Source organism: Brugia malayi, assembly GCF_000002995.4.
Source record: "Brugia malayi strain FR3 genome assembly, contig: Bm_v4_Chr4_scaffold_001, whole genome shotgun sequence".
Lineage (NCBI taxonomy): Eukaryota > Metazoa > Nematoda > Chromadorea > Rhabditida > Onchocercidae > Brugia > Brugia malayi.
This window is the reverse complement of record NW_025062478.1, coordinates 12,905,279-12,924,929: the sequence shown is the minus strand read 5'-3', so window position 1 is coordinate 12,924,929 and position 19,651 is coordinate 12,905,279. Positions and strand designations below refer to the sequence as shown.

The following is a 19,651-nucleotide window of genomic DNA, read 5'->3' as shown; positions in this document are numbered from 1 at the left end:
TTTTTAAATCATCCAATCCTCCGAATCAGTTTATTCAATTGTTGCCCAGATATTTAGCTGGCATCCAACACATCTCCCTGACATCAAACTTCTCCCCCGAATAACAATTTAACCAAATCATAAAGGTTTGTTTCCAAAAACATTTTTTTGCTTCCACTACAATTTTGGTGCCACGAGCCGGGACATGTCCGACAGTATAAGAAAAGGAAGCGAATTATCGAAGTCGAGAACTCTAGAACTTCTTAAAGAAGCAAGTGAACTCGATCTGACCTCCCCGTCTCAAACACTATCACGAGGGGAACTTCAGCATCAATACGAAATTAAATTGCGAATCGTCAAGGAGAAGATCGCACATCTCGAATATTATGCTGGGTTACTCGAAACAGCTAATCAAAATTGGCTGGATAATATTCAGAGCTTGACAATAGCAACGAGGAGAAAGGAAGAGGAGACGAAATACGCCAATATGGTTGACGATCCACAAGGTATTTTAAGTTTAATCACTAGAACAAGAGAAACTATTATTACCCTTAAAATACATACTGATGAATATTGCTCGGTACTACAACATTTAAAACAAGAAGAGGTCAAAGAATCATTTCCAAAGAATAGTATGATTCACACAAATCAAGCAGAAATAAAACTTCCTCAATTACCACTAATAACGTTTAGTGGGGATCCAAAATTGTGGAGGCAATTTTGGTGTAGTTTCAAGGCAGCAGTCCATGAGCAAAGCATCCCAGATATTCAAAAGTTAAACTATCTGATATCATGTCTTAAAGGAGATGCTTTGTTATCTGTAAGAGGTTATGATATAGCGCCAGAAAACTACGATGTTATAATAGGTTTACTAAAAGAGAAATATGGTAAACCTTTCCTCATAAAGAAATCACTCTACAACGAGTTGAATACCATCAAAAAAAATGACCGAGAGTGGAAAGCAACCATAGAAGCCATGGAGAGAACATTTCGACAACTGGAAGCTATAGGTGAAAATTTAGAGCATTCAAGCATCGAAATTACAATTGAAAATAAACTACCAGCGTGGATAATTGATAAATTATACCAATTGAAAGAGGATTCGACGAGTTGGTCAGTTAAGGATATCCGGCAGTACCTGACAAAACTAGTTCTAAGAAATGAAGAAGTTGCTAGAAGTCAAGCAGACACAAGGGAGAAGAAAACAAACAAAAATAATGTTAGAGGCGAAACGTCAGCTTTCGCCACAATCAACCAAACAAAGGGAGATAATACAATCAAATCAAAAAAGGTTCCAGGAAAAATTCCTATAAATGGGAAAAGGAAACCATGCGTATTTTGCAATAAGGACCACTGGAACAATGAATGTAACATCTATCCCACTCTCAAACTCCGGATGGAACGTTTGAGAGAAATCACTGCATGTTTCAAATGTTTACGAAAAGGACATGCAACAAGTGATTGTAAAAAAGGGAAACCTTTGTGTTTCCATTGTAAAAGTCCACACAATACAGCACTGTGTCCCAACAACTACAAGGAACTCACGCAAGCAGTGGATTCCAACAAAGAAAGATTGGGTTCAGTCACAATCGCTAACTCCATTACCGAAAAAGGAAATCAATGGAAAAAGCGAACCTTACTGTTATGTAAGGAAATAAATGTAACCAATCCAAATCGCCCAAAAATCCAACAAAAGGCTTTAATTCTATTCGATATTGGTTCTCAATTATCGTTCATATCAAAGGATTTGGCTTATCGATTGAATCTACAAGAAACTAACGAGATGGAAATAAAAATTGCTTCATTTGGTGATAAGACGCCAAAAACGTGTATCACTACTAAAACTGAAATCGGAGTAAAAATTGGAAATAAAGAAATAATCCGATTAGATGTAATAACAGTTAACCACTTGACGAATGAATTGCAAGTAGTTAATCTAAACAAAAAGGAATTGTTGATGATAGACAAACGAAATCAGTTTAGTAATTTCAAAAACAAATGGAAACAACCGGACATACTCATAGGTGCGGATCACTTCTTCAAGTTTATCCAGTTTGACCAAGCAGAGAACTTAAAATCAGGATTTTCATTGATCCATACAAAGGTTGGACCTATAATAGCTGGAAGTGGGTATATAAATGAAATACACGACAGTATTTCAGAAACCACATCAGTAAGTCCGATTTCTCAAGTCAATGCCGTCAATATTCCAGACTTAGATCACTTTTGGAAACTGGAATTAATGGGTATACAAGACAAAATAAACTCTGACAATGATGAAAAAGCATTGCAGCAATTTAAACAAACTATCACTAGGGACAAGGGAAGATATCAAGTTTGTTGGCCTTGGAAAGATTCAAAGAACAAACTAAGCGATAATTTCGGACTTTGCCTTGGAAGATTAAAGTCGTTAATTAGGAGGCTTCAAATGAAACCTCAATTACTAAGTCGATACAATCAAACTATTGAAGAACAACTCAATTCCAATATAATTGAGAAAGTGTCATCGGAAATGAATGAAGTTGGTATTATTCATTATCTGCCTCATCACGAAGTGATAACACCAAATAAAACCACGACAAATCTGAGGATAGTTTATGATGCATCAGCTCATTGTAAAGGAATGAAAAGTTTAAATGATGTTTTATATCGGGGACCAATAACACTCCCTGATTTGGTTGGAGTTTTGCTACGTTTCCGTACAATGAAAAATGTAATAATAGCAGACGTAGAAAAGGCGTTCTTGCAAATAGAATTGCATCCAACAGATAGAAACTGCACTCGATTTCTTTGGTTGAAAGACATTCGAAGTCCAGTTAACGAAGAAAACGTAAGTTGTTACCGTTTCCAACGAGTTCCATTTGGAATTGTATCATCTCCATTTTTATTGTCCGCTACACTCAATTATCATTTGGAAACTTGTAAAAGCAAAATCGCACTCGAGTTAAGGAAAAATCTCTATGTCGATAACATTATAATACCAACCAAAGGAACCAACGAAGCTCTTTCCAATTATAAGGAAATTAAAATTATATTCAATGAAGCATCAATGAATGTACGGGAATTTCTCTCTAACGATCAAGAAGTCAATGAAAAACTTCCGGTACAAGATCGAGCAGAGGTAAGTTCAATTAAAAAAATTCTAGGTCTCAATTGGTACCACAAACAAGATATCATTCAAGTAACGTTAAAACCATGGTTTGGTAAGAAATTAACTAAAAGAATTATATTGCAATTCGTAGCCTCACAATATGACCCACTAGGATTCATAGTTCCTATACTGATAAGATTCAAATTGTTTCTCCAAACTTTGTGGAAAAAGAACCTTTCATGGGATCAAACTATAAGTGAGGAAGATGAAACCACGTGGAAATTACTCACGAACGAATGGCCAAAGAAACTAAAGGATCTACCAAGATTCACAACAAATTGTTCCAAGCAAGTACAATTTCATGTTTTTACTGACGCATCAACTGCTGCATACTCAGCAGCTTTATACATTCGAACTCAAGAAAGAGAAGTATTCTTAGTGTTTGCTAAATCCCGAATTGCGCCAATTAAAGGAATGTCAATACCTCGATTAGAATTACTGGCAATACTCATCGGAGTGAGAATGGTACAATTCGTATTAAAACAAAAAGAGCTTGAGGACGTGATAACAATTTTATGGTCCGATTCTCAATGTGCGCTTCATTGGGTTCACAATAGTTCCCGTTTACTACCAACGTTCATACAAAATAGGGTAGAAGAAATACGAAAGGCGAAAATCCATTTTAGATATATCCCAAGTGAACAAAACCCAGCTGATATAGCTACAAAAGGAATCTCTCCGAATAAACTAAAAGGATATGATCTTTGGTGGAAAGGACCAAAGTGGTTAACAGAAAACGAATCAAAATGGCCACAGTGGAAATACAATTACAATGAGGATTACCAGGATGAAGAAATTGTGGCCCACATCACAGAACCAATTATCATAAACAAACATTTCGGAATCTTAGATGCTAGTCGTTTTAGCAAATGGTCAAGATTAATAAGAACAACTGGTTGGGTTCTGAAATTCATAAGATTAACAATGAAAAGGGAAATTCCTTGGCTAAAGATGGCAACGAAAGAAAAGAATATATTGACAACACAGGATTACGAGTTGTCAGAAATTGTGCTATTCAAACAAGCACAGTCAGAAGGAGTTACCAAAGATGAAATAATCAAATGGAATTTGTTCTATGATAACGAACTATGGAGATACAAAAGCCGCGTAGTTAACTCTGAAATGAAAGAGAGTAACTTACACCCAATATATCTCCCGAGACACAACACCATAACTGAACTCTTTATTCAGCAACGACATGAACAACTGTATCATGCTGGAATTGCTCATACACTCTCAAATCTGAGATCGACGATATGGATCCCAAAAGGTAGAACGGAAGTCAAACGAATCTTGAATAAGTGCATGAAGTGCAGACGCTGGACAACTAAACCATTCAAATTACCAACTATGGCTGATCTTCCAGCATCTCGGACCACAAGATCAAGACCCTTTGCGCGAGTAGGACTAGACTATTTAGGTCCTGTGAATATCAGGAGTGATAATGGGCTAACAAAAAGATGGGTAGCACTATTCACATGTTTCACAACAAGAGCTGTACATCTAGAAGTAGTAGAAACTCTTTCAGCCGAAAGCTTTTTACATGTTTTCAGAAGATTTACAGCAAGACGAGGCTTTCCAGAATTAATCTTAAGCGACAACGCTGGTCAATTCCAGTTAATTTTTAAAATCATTGTGAAACAACAATTAAATGAATTCCTAGCGGAAAGGAAAATGATCTGGAAAAATATAATACCAAAGGCGCCTTGGAACGGAGGAGTATATGAGCGACTTATTGGGTTAACAAAAAGGGCAATGAAAAGAGCCATCGGCAGAAAGTTATTATGGGAACGGGAATTGATTACGCTAGTAGCGGAAGTGGAAAGTATTTTGAATACTCGACCACTAACTTACGTAAATTTTGATGATTGTATCATATTGCGTCCAGTTGACTTTATACTACCGAATGCGCATCTAATCATGCCTGCTAAAAACAAGAATGAAATGGATGATTTTATCCCTCATAAATTGGATTCGAGAGAAAAACTCATTCAATACTGGTCAAATACACTAAAGGCCCTCGATGCCTTCTGGGAAATATGGAAAGAGGAATATTTAAATACTCTTAAAGAAAGAGCACAAAGGGAACACTCTTCTCCGAGAGATGTAGTAAAAAGAACTCCCCACGAGGGAGAGATTGTGTTACTAAATGAACCAGAAATTCCCCGTGGCATGTGGAAACTAGCCAGAATAAGAGAAATCAAAACAGGAAAGGATGGAGAAGTGAGAAGTGTCTCGATAGAATTACCGAAAGGAAAAATACTCAACAGACCGGTGAATATGTTATACCCACTGGAAGTCAAAGGTGAGGAAATTGACCCTCAACCAACAATGTTTAACAAATCAGTGCAAAATGTCAATGAACAAGAACCAATTGCTCTACGAACTAGAAGCGCTATAAGGCGAAGCAATCAACCAAAGCTGTCCAACGAACTAAAGCATTTAGCTCCTTCGGTCGGGAGTGTCGCGGATTTTAATATCGCGATCTAAAAATATGAGTTGCAAATTGTAGTAAAGATATCTACGTAATTTCCGCAAATAATGCTTATACTTCGGACTCTTTGTTTCCAAATTTATGCTTCTACATATTGAAACAATTTACATCGTTCTTTGTTAGCAATCCTTACAATCATGAGGATATCTACATTGTTCTTTGTTAGCTATCATAATCATGCGGTTATCTAATAAGCTCTTTATTAGCAACTGGTGCCCATGCAAGCACCTCCTCTCCTTTGTTTCGATCATTGTCTAACATCAATGTAGATTTATAACCATACTATTGTCAATTAGATCAGTTTTTAAATCATCCAATCCTCCGAATCAGTTTATTCAATTGTTGCCCAGATATTTAGCTGGCATCCAACACATCTCCCTGACATCAAACTTCTCCCCCGAATAACAATTTAACCAAATCATAAAGGTTTGTTTCCAAAAACATTTTTTTGCTTCCACTACATAAGTCAAATGTGAACAGTAGTTTATTCCAAGTATCAGCCGTGATTTAACATTGTTCCAATCGATATATGTTAAATACAGGAAGTTATCATCCATCATCCAAACATGGAAGATAAAGGTTCGTCTTTCATCCTCTTTCTTCGACATATAAGGAAAGTTTCTTTACAGATTCAAATAACGAACTATTCGCTATCAATGACTAAATAAGTTAATGACTTAAAATGATATTTCATTCCATCAACTAAACAGACGATTTAGCAAAAAAAGAATGAATTAATCCAACCATCACTTAATGCCTAATAAGCAAACATTTAAGATACTTAAAATCTATTCCAAAACAAAAAAAAAAAAAACAAAAAAACAAAAAGACGATGAAAAAGCTCATTTCGGAATGGATGAAACTGGAGAGGTGAGGGAAAAACTTACTCAAATGAGAAAGGTTTGTCGGACAAACTTAAACGAAAGTTTGTCATTATTACTACATCTCTTGAACTGCTTATTCTACACTCATACAAGCTTTTCAATTTCTTGTTTGCTCCTGACATCAACAACCTCTCAAAAAAAAATCTCACGTAGTTGTAACTGACTTTTCAAAGAAGAGATTAACAATGAAATTCCATTTGTTTGATAGATTTGGCATTGCTGGCATTTTAAATATTTTAACATTCCAACGCGTTTCATCTGCTTAACGAACAAATGTGCTATCTTGAATTAAGTGATGATTTGCGTACAAATTGCTAATTTATATCAAAATTTTATAGTTAAATATGTCAGTGCATTAAACGGTCGAATATGAATTGGTTGGTCTTTATATTAATGCATTTGTTACAAAATATACTTAACTGCATGGTAGTACAACTTACCTTTTTCATGTTGATTTAATTCTTTTGGTATGGCTGTTTGTTTTAATTAATTTTGACGGAAATTTAGAAGCAAATAAGGAAATGTTTGAAATTTTTATATCAATTAGTCCTTAAGACACTCGTAAATCATAGAAATTGGAATAAATAAAGTGATTAAATTAAAAAGATTAAATCAAATGAAATACATGCTGCGTTGTGATTTCTTGACAGGTGTAGTTAATACTATTTCAATAAAGAAAATAAATATTATTTCAATAAAGAAAATAGTAAGTAATATGCTAAAAAAATTTTTGCGACATGTGTTGACATATTTGATCGAAGTGGAATGGTTTTAAGAACATTTCAGTTAACACGAATAGTGAGATAAGATATATTGGTTACCGATTAACACAAATAGCATGATATGATATATTGATTACTTTTTTAATATTTAGTGCCGTTAAAAAAAAATATACTGATATGAATTTGATAAAATATTTGTTGTAGATCACATAATTATATAACTTCATGAAATGATATGCTCTGATTAAGAAGATTCTTTGCTTTTCCAAAAGTTTATTTCATATTATTCATGCAATAACTGAGTAAGAAATACATACGAGCAATATCATTTTATTAGTAATTTAACACCAACGACAATTATTTGCAACTCCTTCGTGCATAGCACGCAAGGTTACATGCAAATGAAATTCGCGGATGAATTTAATACTGAGAAATGCATTGCACGGGTAACAAAGATGACAAAAGAGTGAAGAATATGACTCTAATATGCACATAAGATCAAAGATACAAATAATAATTTATCAATAAAAAAAGGAATAAGTAACAAAGAATTTGACCAACAGAAAATATAAATTTCTTCTCTTCAAAGTGCGAAAGCTTTAATGTTTCTTCATGTGTAATTTCAAGCCTAGTTTACTCTGAAGGTCTTTACTGCACATAGTGCAGTGGTAGACTGGTCTACTATTCATGCCATGAACTGCCGTGTGAATGTGCAAATCGCTCTTTCGTACGTAACCTTTCCCGCATACTGGACAACTGTGAGGCTTCTCACCGGTATGAATCATCATATGTGTTTTCATATTACTGGGATCATTGAAATTCTTTTTGCATATCCGACAACTGTACGGCTTCTCACCGGTATGGGTAATCATATGCTTTTTCATATTATGCAAGTAAGCGAAATTTTTGTAGCATATCGGACAACTGTACGGCTTCTCTCCAGTATGAGTCATCATATGTGTTTTCATGTATGTTACTTCCTTTCCACATATATCACAACGTTGCTTCTTTCTCCTCTCTTTTTGCTTTGATAGTTCGATCTCTTCCATCAGTGTTTCGATTGGAACGAGCCGTAACAGCGGTTTAATTCCTTCATCACTCACTCCATCCACTGATAAGCCTTGCGATTTATTCCCTTCCTTTTTCAGTTTTGGAGCCGATAAATCCAGAGTTTTTGTTTGAAGCACTTGCAAACCAATCCTTTCCTCATCCTCTCCGCCCATTGATAAGCCTTGTGATCCATGTCCGTCATCTCTCACTTTTGATATTGATAAATCCAACGGTTCTGTTTGGTCCGTTTGCGCTGCCTCAAATGATATGGAATTATACTGTGTAAAATTTTAAAATTTCAAGGTATTGCAGCGTTGTTGTATTTCTCAAACTTTAAGTGGACTTACAGTGGTTTGAATATTGATCAATTGGAAGAAGAAGCAGAAGTAATAGATGAAATGCATGCCAATGAGAATAATTTCTTGCCAATTCTGAAAAAACATTCAAATTTACTGGACGGTGCTCACAAGAAATATCACCGCTGTGTTGACAAATGCGCAAAGTAAAAATGTCTTAGAGTAAATACTTTTCTAAGTATAATGGATTATTTACAAATTAATCATTGAAATTTTCGAAAAAGACAACATCCTCTGTCGAAATAAATGAAATAGAACTTACTGAATGAAATTTGTTGAAGAGAATTTGACAGAGACCACACGATCACTTCTGTTAGGTATTATTCGAGAATTGTATGTATAAATGCTCATTCAAATGGGAGTGGCAAACTACGTATATTGATGAACTTATGTCCACGTATAATAATATAAGTAATAAGAGAATTTATATTAGTATAACAAAAACAGTCAGTGTTTAATCCTTTGCATTGAATTGTTTCATTTTAGTTGCTATATTACATTGTTGGAAATAATTTATGCAAAGCAGTTGCAACGTTTTTTGCGCAATTTTATTTCGTTTCGATTCAATTTTTATAAATTTTCAAATCTTTGCAATATTGGTTAGAAGGGAAAATACATAATTACATCGCTTGCAATTGTTATAGATGATTTACATACGCTAAATGACTTCATCTAATATTTCGTTTGAACGACGTCTGTAAATTTTCTGATGCTTTATTTTAAATTTCCTAAAAAAAATTTTAATTTTCAAAAAATCAAAAAATTTAAGCGAGGATATATGTATAGTTTAATAGGTTATATTAATATTAAATTTTGTTAATCGATCATTTGCTATAAATTGAAAAGCCTTTCGCAGCCGTAACAATAAAAAGACATTCATAATATTCTCCTTGTCAGTTTGAAATGATCATTGTGATCTATTTTAGACAAACCTAAAAAGTGAAGAATAAAAGTATGACTGAACACTTGACAGAGATGTAACCGATAATGTGACTTTGCCGTTTTACGTTATATTAAAAGACAGTAATTTTTAAATGGATTTCTCGTAAATATGATGGCGAACGCAATGCGTTTCATCCGCTTAACGAACAAATGCGCTATCTTGAATTAAGTGATAATTTGCGTACAAATTGCTAATTTATATCAAAATTTTATAGTTAAATATGTCAGTGCATTAAACGGTCGAATATGAATTGGTTGTTCTTTATATTAATGCATTTGTTACAAAATATACTTAACTGCATACTATGGTAGTACAACTTTCCTTTTTTATATATATTTAATTTTTTTGGTATGGCTGTTTGTTTTAATTAATTTTGACAGAAATTTAGAAGCAAATAAAGAAATCACAATGTTTGAAATTTTTATATCAATTAGTCCTTAAAAAAATTCGATACATTGAGTTGTTATAGGTTGTTTTTTAATAAAATGTCAAGGTTGTTTGACACTTAAAATTCCAGCATGTAAAAAAGTAAATCATAGAAATTGGAATAAATAATGTGATTAAATTAAAAAGATTAAATCAAATGAAATACATGCTGCGTTGTGATTTCTTTACAAATGCAATGAGTATCATCTCAATAAATATGCTGAAAAACTTTTACGACATTTGCTAACATAATTGATGGAAGTGAGAGTTAATTGCTTTAAGAATATTTCAATCGACACAAACAGCTGGATAGGTATTTTTACCATTATCCAAACTTCAAAAATATAAAAAAATTCTGAGTGCGTATCTAATCAAGAAATTAAAAAATGTCATGTAAAAATTTTAAATTAAATCAAATTCATAAATCTCTTCCTGATTTTCACCTGTAATACTTTATTGATTACAATTAGTCACTCACTGATATAAATTTGACGCATTGTTGTAGATCGCATAATTATATAACTTTATGAAATGATATGTAGTAATTAAGAAGATTCTTTTCCAAAAGTTTATTTCATATTATTCATGCAATAATTGAGTAAGAAATACATACGTGCAATTTCATTTTATTAGTAATTTAACACCAACGACAATTATTTGCAACTCCTTCGTGCATAGCATGCAAGGTTACATGCAAATGAAATTCGCGGATGAATTTAATACTGAGAAATGCATTGCACGGGTAACAAAGATGACAAAAGAGTGAAGAATATGACTCTAATATGCACATAAGATCAAAGATACCAATAATAATTTATCAACAAAAAAAGGAATAAGTAACAAAGAATTTGACCAACAGAAAATATAAATTTCTTCTCTTCAAAGTGCGAAAGCTTTAATGTTTCTTCATGTGTAATTTCAAGCCTAGTTTTCTCTGAAAGTCTTTATTGCAAATAGTGCAGTGGTAGACTGGTCTACTATTCATGCCATGAATTGCCGTGTGAATGTGCAAATCGCTCTTTCGTACGTAACTTTTCCCGCATACTGGACAACTGTGAGGCTTCTCACCGGTATGAGTTATCATATGACCTTTCACATGCGAAGAGCGACTGAAATTCTTTTTGCATATCGGACAACTGTACGACTTCTCTCCAGTATGAGTTATCATATGTCCTTTCACATGCGAAGAGCGACTGAAATTCTTTTTGCATATCGGACAACTGTACGGCTTCTCTCCAGTATGAGTCATCATATGCTTTTTCATATTCGAGAAATTATTGAAAAATTTTTTGCAAGTCGGACAACTGTACGGCTTTTCACCGGTATGAGTTATCATATGTCCTTTCATATGCGCAGGGAGACTAAAATTCTTTTTGCATATTGAACAACTGTACGGCTTTTGACCGGTATGAATCATCATGTGTGCTTTCATACTTTGGGACTGAGTAAAATTCTTTTTACATATCGGACAACTGTACGGCTTCTCTCCAGTATGAGTCATCATATGTGTTTTCATGTATGTTACTTCCTTTCGACATATATCACAACGTTGCTTCTTTCTCCTCTCTTTTTGCTTTGATAGTTCGATCTCTTCCATCAGTGATTCGATTGGAACGAGCCGTAACAGCGGTTTAATTCCTTCATCACTCACTGCCTCCATTGATAAGCCTTGTGATCCATCTCCTTTCTCCTTCACTTTTGATATTGATAAATCCAACGGTTCTGTTTGGTCCGTTTGCGCTGCCTCAAATGATATGGAATTACACTGTGTAAAATTTTAAAATTTCAAGGTATTGCAGCGTTGTTGTATTTCTCAAACTTTAAGTGGACTTACAGTGGTTTGAATAGTGATCAACTGGAAGAAGAAGCAGAAGAAATAGATGAAATGCATGTCAATGAGAATAATTTGTTGCCAATTCTGAAAAAACATTCAAATTTACTGGACGGTGCTCACCGCTGCTGTTTGACAAATGCGCAAAGTAGAAATGTTTTTCTAAATATAATGGATTATTTACAAATTAATCATTGAGTTCCGAAATCTTTCTCATAACTCGAAACTTCCGAAAAAGATAACATCCTCTGTCGAAATAAATGAAATAATAAATAAAAACTTACTGAATGAAATTTGTTGAAGATTATTGGAGAATTGTATATATAAATGCTCATTCAGATGGGAGTGGCAAACTACGTATATTGATGAACTTATGTCCACGTATAATAATATAAGTAATAATAGAATTTATATTAGTATAATAAAAACAGTCAGTGTTTAATCCTTTGCATTGAATTGTTTCATTTTAGTTGCTATATTTTAGTTGCTACATTGTTGGAAATAATTTATGCAAAGCAGTTGCAACGTTTTTTGCACAATTTTATTTCGTTTCGATTCAATTTTTATAAATTTTCAAATCTTTGCAATATTGGTTAGAAGGGAAAATACATAATTACATTGCTTGCAATTGATATAGATAATTTGCGCATGCTAAATGACTTCATCTAATATTTCGTTTGAACGACGTCTGTAAATTTTCAGATTTGCTTTGTTTTAAATTTCAAATTTTTTAAAAAAAATTTTTATTTCCAAAAAATCGGAAAATTTGAAAAATCTTGTATTATTTCAGAAAAAAGATTGCAATTATTGTCATTGAAAATTTCATGCCTTACTATAGTTATATGTGCCTACAAAGTGTTTATTGAATGTAAGAAAAGATGAACAACGACTGAGGAACTATCCACTTTCTTCTAGAATTTTTCGTTGTAGAGTCACTCTTACATGTTTATCTCAAATTAAACTTTAGCCACTTCATATATCCATAGAAGCCCAAGAAGAAAAATTACACGGCAAGAAAATTTACAACTTTAATTCAAATTTGATTTATCTTTCCACAAATTAGCATATCGCATAATAATTCTCAGAGATGGGCTGTTCCTGTTTAGTTGACAGATGATAAAAGCTATCTCAATGACATATTTTAACACTCTGATGTTACAATTATGCAATATTTCCCCTATCGTATTCGCCTAGACCACTTTTTCTTGTCAGTTAAGAAAATTTAATTAATAATTTCATCTAATCTTTTCCTCAAAAGCAATTAATGAATGCATAAATCGCTGTACCGATGAAATTAACTGAAATTTTGGAAGTAAAGCTTGTCACCACAGCATCAAGTAAGTTTACTTTCTAGAAAAACATTTACAAAAACCAACCACTTCATATTCTACCGCTTGTTGCAATGATATTTTTAACAACAAAACTTTGATTTAAAGAAATTTTAGTGTGTTCTAGCATAACATAAGACGGCAATTTACTTTATCACTGATATCTCTCCGTTAACTTTTTGCATTCAGTTAATATTATTCAATAAATACTGAAACGATTTGGATCAGTCCAACATCTAATGCCGGTTTACTCAGTGAAATTCTGGTGCCGGTTCAATCAGTGCAGTTTAATGATAGCTAAAAGGACGCGCACTGTTTTAACACTACGATTCTATTCCAATGTTAGTTAATATGATGAAGGTCAAATAGTTGTAAAGATGGTATATTTTCACTATTGTATTGTTTACTTTCTTGCATACTTATTTTCACGTGTTTATGCAGATGTTTCACATATTTAGATAGGAATATATCCATCTCATCATTACCATCTATTTTAGACTAACCTAAAAAGTGACGGAGTATAAGGATGACCGAATGCTTGACAGAGATGTAGCTGATAATGTGATAGCGAACGCAACGCGTTTCATCCGCTTAACGAACAAATGCGCTAATTTGAATTAAACGATGATTTGCATAAAAATTGCTAATTCAAATCAAGAAAAAAAAAGTTAATACTGAGAAATGCATTGCACGGATAACAAAAGAGTGAAGAATATGACTCTAATATGCACATAAGATCAAAGATACCAATAATAATTTATCAATAAAAAAAGGAATAAGTAACAAAAATTTGACCAACAGAAAATATAAATTTCTTCTCTTCAAAGTGCGAAAGTTTTAATGTTTCTTCATGTGTAATTTCAAGCCTAGTTTACTCTGAAAGTCTTTACTGCAAATAGTGCAGTGGTAGATAGGTCTATTCATATCATGGGTTACCATGTGGATCTTCAAAATGTATTTTTCTGTGTAACTTTTCCCGCATACTATACAACTGTACGGCTTTTCACTGCTATGGATCATCATATGCCTTTTCATATTACAAGACTGAGTGAAATTCTTTTTGCACACTGGACAACTGTACGGCTTTGCACCGGTATGGATCATCATATGTTGTTTCACATGACAAGACTGAGTGAAATTCTTTTTGCATATCCGACAACTGAATGGCTTCTCACCGGTATGAGTAATCATATGCTTTTTAATATTTTGCAAGCAAGTGAAGTTCCTTTTGCATATCGGACAACTGTGCGGCTTCCCCCCAGTATGAGTCATCATATGTGTTTTCATGTATGTTACTTCCTTTCGACATATATCACAACGTTGCTTCTTTCTCCTCTCTTTTTGCTTTGATAGTTCGATCTCTTCCATCAGTGATTCGATTGGAACGAGCCGTAACAGCGGTTTAATTCCTTCATCACTCACTGCCTCCATTGATAAGCCTTGTGATCCATCTCCTTTCTCCTTCACTTTTGATATTGATAAATCCAACGGTTCTGTTTGGTCCGTTTGCGCTGCCTCAAATGATATGGAATTACACTGTGTAAAATTTTAAAATTTCAAGGTATTGCAGCGTTGTTGTATTTCTCAAACTTTAAGTGGACTTACAGTGGTTTGAATATTGATCAATTGGAAGAAGAAGCAGAAGTAATAGATGAAATGCATGCCAATGAGAATAATTTCTTGACAATTCTGAAAAAACATTCAAATTTACTGGACGGTGCTCACAAGAAATATCACCGCTGTGTTGACAAATGCGCGAAGTAAAAATATCTTAGTGTAAATGCTTTTCTAAGTATAATGGATTATTTACAAATTAATCATTGAAACTTTCGAAAAAGACAACATACTCTGTCGAAATAAATGAAATAGAACTTACTGAATGAAATTTGTTGAAGAGAATTTGACAGAGACCACAAGATCACTTCTGTTAGGTATTATTCGAGAATTGTATGTATAAATGCTCATTCAGATGGGAGTGGCAAACTACGTATATTGATGAACTTATGTCCACGTATAATAATATAAGTAATAAGAGAATTTATATTAGTATAATAAAAACAGTCAGTGTTTAATCCTTTGCATTGAATTGTTTCATTTTAGCTGCTATATTTCATTGTTGGAAATAATTTATGCAAAGCAGTTGCAACGTTTTTTGCACAATTTTATTTCGTTTCGATTCACAAATTTTCAAATCTTTGCAATATTGGTCAGACGGGAAAACTACGTAATTACATCGCTTGGAATTGATATAAATGATTTACATATGTTAACTGATTTCATCTAATATTTTTTTGAACACCATTTTTAAATTTCTTCCTTAAATTTTTCTTTGGTCAAATTCGTTCATATTTTTTTCAGACAGATTCAATGCTAATGTTCTACATTTTGCATTTATTAGATTTATATAGAAGGTTAGTTTGATTGAAATAGATTAAAATTATTGGCATTGATCAAAAGTTACATGAAATAATAATGGCTATGTAACTGCAATGAAGAAGATAAAAGAAATGAATGCGATATAGTAATATCAAATGATTCATTTCTCCTTCTGCCGGCATCCACATACTGTTTTCTTTGAAACGATCTTGATATGCATTTGTTTCGAAATTTAAAATCCCACTGCTTACTGATTATACATTTTTTTTTTTTGAAATTATTGCAAAAAATCTGTTTGATTATCTGCTTGCTAAGGACAAAACAATCAAAAATTTTATCATATAAATGAAAACCATTAATTTTTTTTCTCTCTACACTTCTTTCCTGATACATGCATTAGGAAGATATTCGCCAAAAGTTTAACACCAAAAAATTTGAATCAACTGTTAAGGTAAAATTTCATTACAAAGCTTGAATAATCTATCGTTAGTATAGAAGTGTCAAAGGCTACGTCTTTAGCCCAATATTATCCAAGAAGTTAGAAGTTAGGATGATATCATCCAAGAAGTTAGGATGATATCATCAATTATTAGGTTGTGTATTATGTATATGCTAATGAATTAAATGATGTTTAAATTAAATTAATTAAAATTTCATTCAAATGAAAGAAACACCATTTAATTCAATTTGTAAGTGAAACCATAACAATATTCATTGTTCTGATCAATTACTTTTTAAATTCTAACACTGATAAAAAGAAATTCATCGAATTCTTCATCAGTGATAACAATAGCAATGATGTGAATAACCTCAAAATATGATGTTTATTTTTTTTTCTTCATTTTCGTAATCTTAGAGTTTTTATCAAATAAGTAAAAAATATTTTTTTAAATTTTGTTATTTTAAATTGCAGTGTTCCACTGATTATTGCCGGATGCATCGACAATATTCACATTGTATGCATGAAAGTAAGGTAAAACACTGTGATTGATAATGTTGTGATCACAATATACTAAAATCGATCATATTATTAAATTATAACACCGAATGCATTCGTGATATGTGATATCTGAGGGATATTACATGAACACAGTTGAAACTCATTAATGAAATACTAATAATCAGAAAGAAATTTTGAATTTGATGACTTACCTTCTCAAAAGTTATATGATGGTATTAAAACATAATACACATATATCGGAAATATCTTTTTTCTTTTAACTCATAGTTTCTATGTCTTTAAATTGAATTTCACTAAGTTAAAAAATCCTTGTGGAACAATTTTCTATACCAATTGTCACCTAAAAGAATATGAAAAATTTCGTTTTCTTATAGAAAAATTTCCTTTTAAGTTTATAAATTTAACTTTTTCAATTATGGAACTAAGAAATATTAAATGATGATTATTCTTATGTCAGTTAAAATATTCTACAGTTTACATCAAAATGATTCTGTGAGACGAATTTAAGATGAAAAAAATTTATTAAAAAAATTTTATGCATGAATTATCATCAATTAATATTTTTTCCTCTTATCTTCCTTCGCTATACCAGCATGATTGTATTTTGTATGTCTTTCAACAAAGGGTCAAAGATCAAACATCAATGAATATTTATTTCTGTTACTAATATTATAGTAGTATAGGCATGTTATGAACAAAATGATTAAAATATATAAAAAATTTTTAGCAAATTTTTTCGTTTTTATTTTTGATCCTTTTCGGTAAATTTATTTTCCATACTTAAAGAAATGAAAAAAGACGACGGATGATTAGCTTAACAATATGTTATTATTGTATATTGAGCTAAAAATAGTTATATTAATATTTCATATGTTGAATTAAAAGTTTTAGTTATGTTTAATCATTATCATAATTTCAATTATTTTCATACTATGTTTTAATTTAATTTTTATAACATTTTTTATTTTCATTCTATCAATGCAGTTTAACGAGAAGAAAATGAAAAGATATTTTTTTTTAAAAAATAGGTAAAATATTTCTTTTTATTTATTGTAATCATTCTAAGAATTGATTGCTTATTTAACTAAAGAGTAATAATTCGATTTTTCCTTTTATATTATTCATTCATTTTCCTTTATATTATACTTTCAAGAAATTAATTTCAGATTATATATTCCAGTTACACATATATTCCATTAACACTTCTACCATCTTATATTCCTGAAATATTTCTTTTTTTTCATTTTTTAAAAAAAAAACTTTGAGATTAATTATAAATATAATATAGTTTCGCTGCATTTTCTAGATCTTTTGCATAGTTAATTGATCAGAAAGAAATAAAAATATAAAATCTTATTGTTGAATATAAAATTGATGAGTGTTATGGATTTAAATATTACTTTAAATTATATATAATTCTTATGAATGACAGTAAAATAGAGAAGTAAGAAAGAAAAAAGAAACCATTTTAACACCGTTATCAGATTTGACGATAAATTTTTCCTCATCATTACATCAATTAATTCATCTCATTCCTTGTCTTATCTTACTATCATTTATCATTTACTAGCATTTTACATTACTATATAAAATAAATATGGTTGAAAAACAAAAATTTGACATTTTCGCAACAAAGGAAAAGATCGAAATAAAAAATAATAATCAAAAAAAAAAAAAAAAAATAAATAAATAAAATAAATACTTTACACATATATAAGAGCCATACTGCCACAAATGAAAAAAAATTTTTACAAAAAAAAAAAAAAAAATACAAAAGGAAAATATGTTACAATTAGATGGTAAAATTTTAAACATTTTAATTAAAAAAAAATAATCTTGAATTTGAAAAAAACAAAAACAAAACATATATATATGTAATTTTAAAATAAAATTAAAAAAAAGAGAATATGTTTCATGCATTAATTTGGCACAAAAAGGCACGAATGGTGAGCCATTACAAAAATGATAAATAAAGATGGAAATTGTTACACTGATAAAAGAGAGAGAAAAAAATAAATATTGGCTGCTAAGAAATGATGCAATTAGAAAAAAAAAAAAACAATTTTAATTGTTTTAATTTTTATTACATAACACAGATTGATCAAAAAATAAATATTTTCAAGAAAAAAATCTAAAAAAAATCAATCAACTAAATTCAATGAATGGAATAAATGAATGAATAAATAAATAAATGAAAAAAAAACTGTACACAATAATCACAGATTCGCTGAAATTCGGCGTTGCATTCATTTACATTTGAAAAAAATTTAAAAAAGAAAAAAAAAACAAATAAATAAAAAGCAGAAAAGAATAAAAGAAAGATTTAAAAAAAAGAAATGAAATGGTTTAAATTTAATGAAGGAAAAAAACAGAAAAAAAAAAGAAAAGAAAATCAGACGAAATTGGAATCACTTCTTAATTTAAATACTGTTTAATTAGAATCGAATGTTATGAGTTTTGGTAAATATGGGCTAATATAGATTTTTTTTTAAATATTTTCACTTATTTATAATTTAGTATCATTGATAATGTCTGAAGAAAAACAAAAATACCAATCATTCATAACGATTAATTTTAATGAAATTAAATTTAAATTTATTTCCACTGCATAAGTAAAGAATATTATAAATTATAATTTTTTCTTTTTTTTTTTTCTTGAACAATTAAATATTTGGTAATGGATTAGAAAAAAACAGAAACCTAGAAGACCCATAAGTTTTATGTGGAAAAGAAGAACGAAGAATCTGCCTATATATAAATGAATCGATAAGTGAAATTTCAAAAAAATTTATACTAAATTAAAGACAATGAAGATATTTGAATTCAATTATGTATCAGAAATTAAAATGGAATCGTTATTTTTTTTGACTGGAATATCAAAAGTTTTAAAGAAATAAGAAACAAGTAGAAAATTTAATACATTGAAAAAAAGGACATCGCTTTTCCGCTATAAGTATGAAGTATTTAATAAAATATTATTAGGATGGAAAATTTTTCGATTTCAAAACAAATGAACAATATGTTTTCATCGTAATATTAAATTGTATAAAAATTTAAATTAGCCGAGTCAATTTGATTTTGAATTAATAATAATAATAATAATAAAAGGGAAAATTATTGAATTTGAAATGGAAAAATGTTACCTGAAAG

The 19,651-nt window shown here is 31.0% G+C and overlaps 1 protein-coding gene across 2 annotated transcripts; it reads right to left on the bottom strand.

The window, feature by feature from the left end:
* Positions 1-7,829: 7,829 nt before the first annotated feature.
* Positions 7,830-14,826, bottom strand: Bm17845 (Uncharacterized protein; the record flags this gene model as incomplete). 2 transcript variants are annotated; one of them, XM_043082581.1, is made up of 4 exons in its annotated part: positions 7,830-8,537; positions 11,051-11,749; positions 14,461-14,679; positions 14,770-14,826. In XM_043082581.1, 4 exons carry the CDS (start codon positions 14,824-14,826, stop codon positions 7,830-7,832), a joined length of 1,683 nt encoding a protein of 560 aa, XP_042938515.1. The 2 variants fall into 2 exon arrangements, with proteins under 2 accessions (XP_042938515.1, XP_042938516.1); XM_043082582.1 differs by lacking the exon at positions 7,830-8,537 and having other exon boundaries at positions 10,901-11,749.
* Between the last annotated feature and the right edge of the window lie 4,825 nt (positions 14,827-19,651).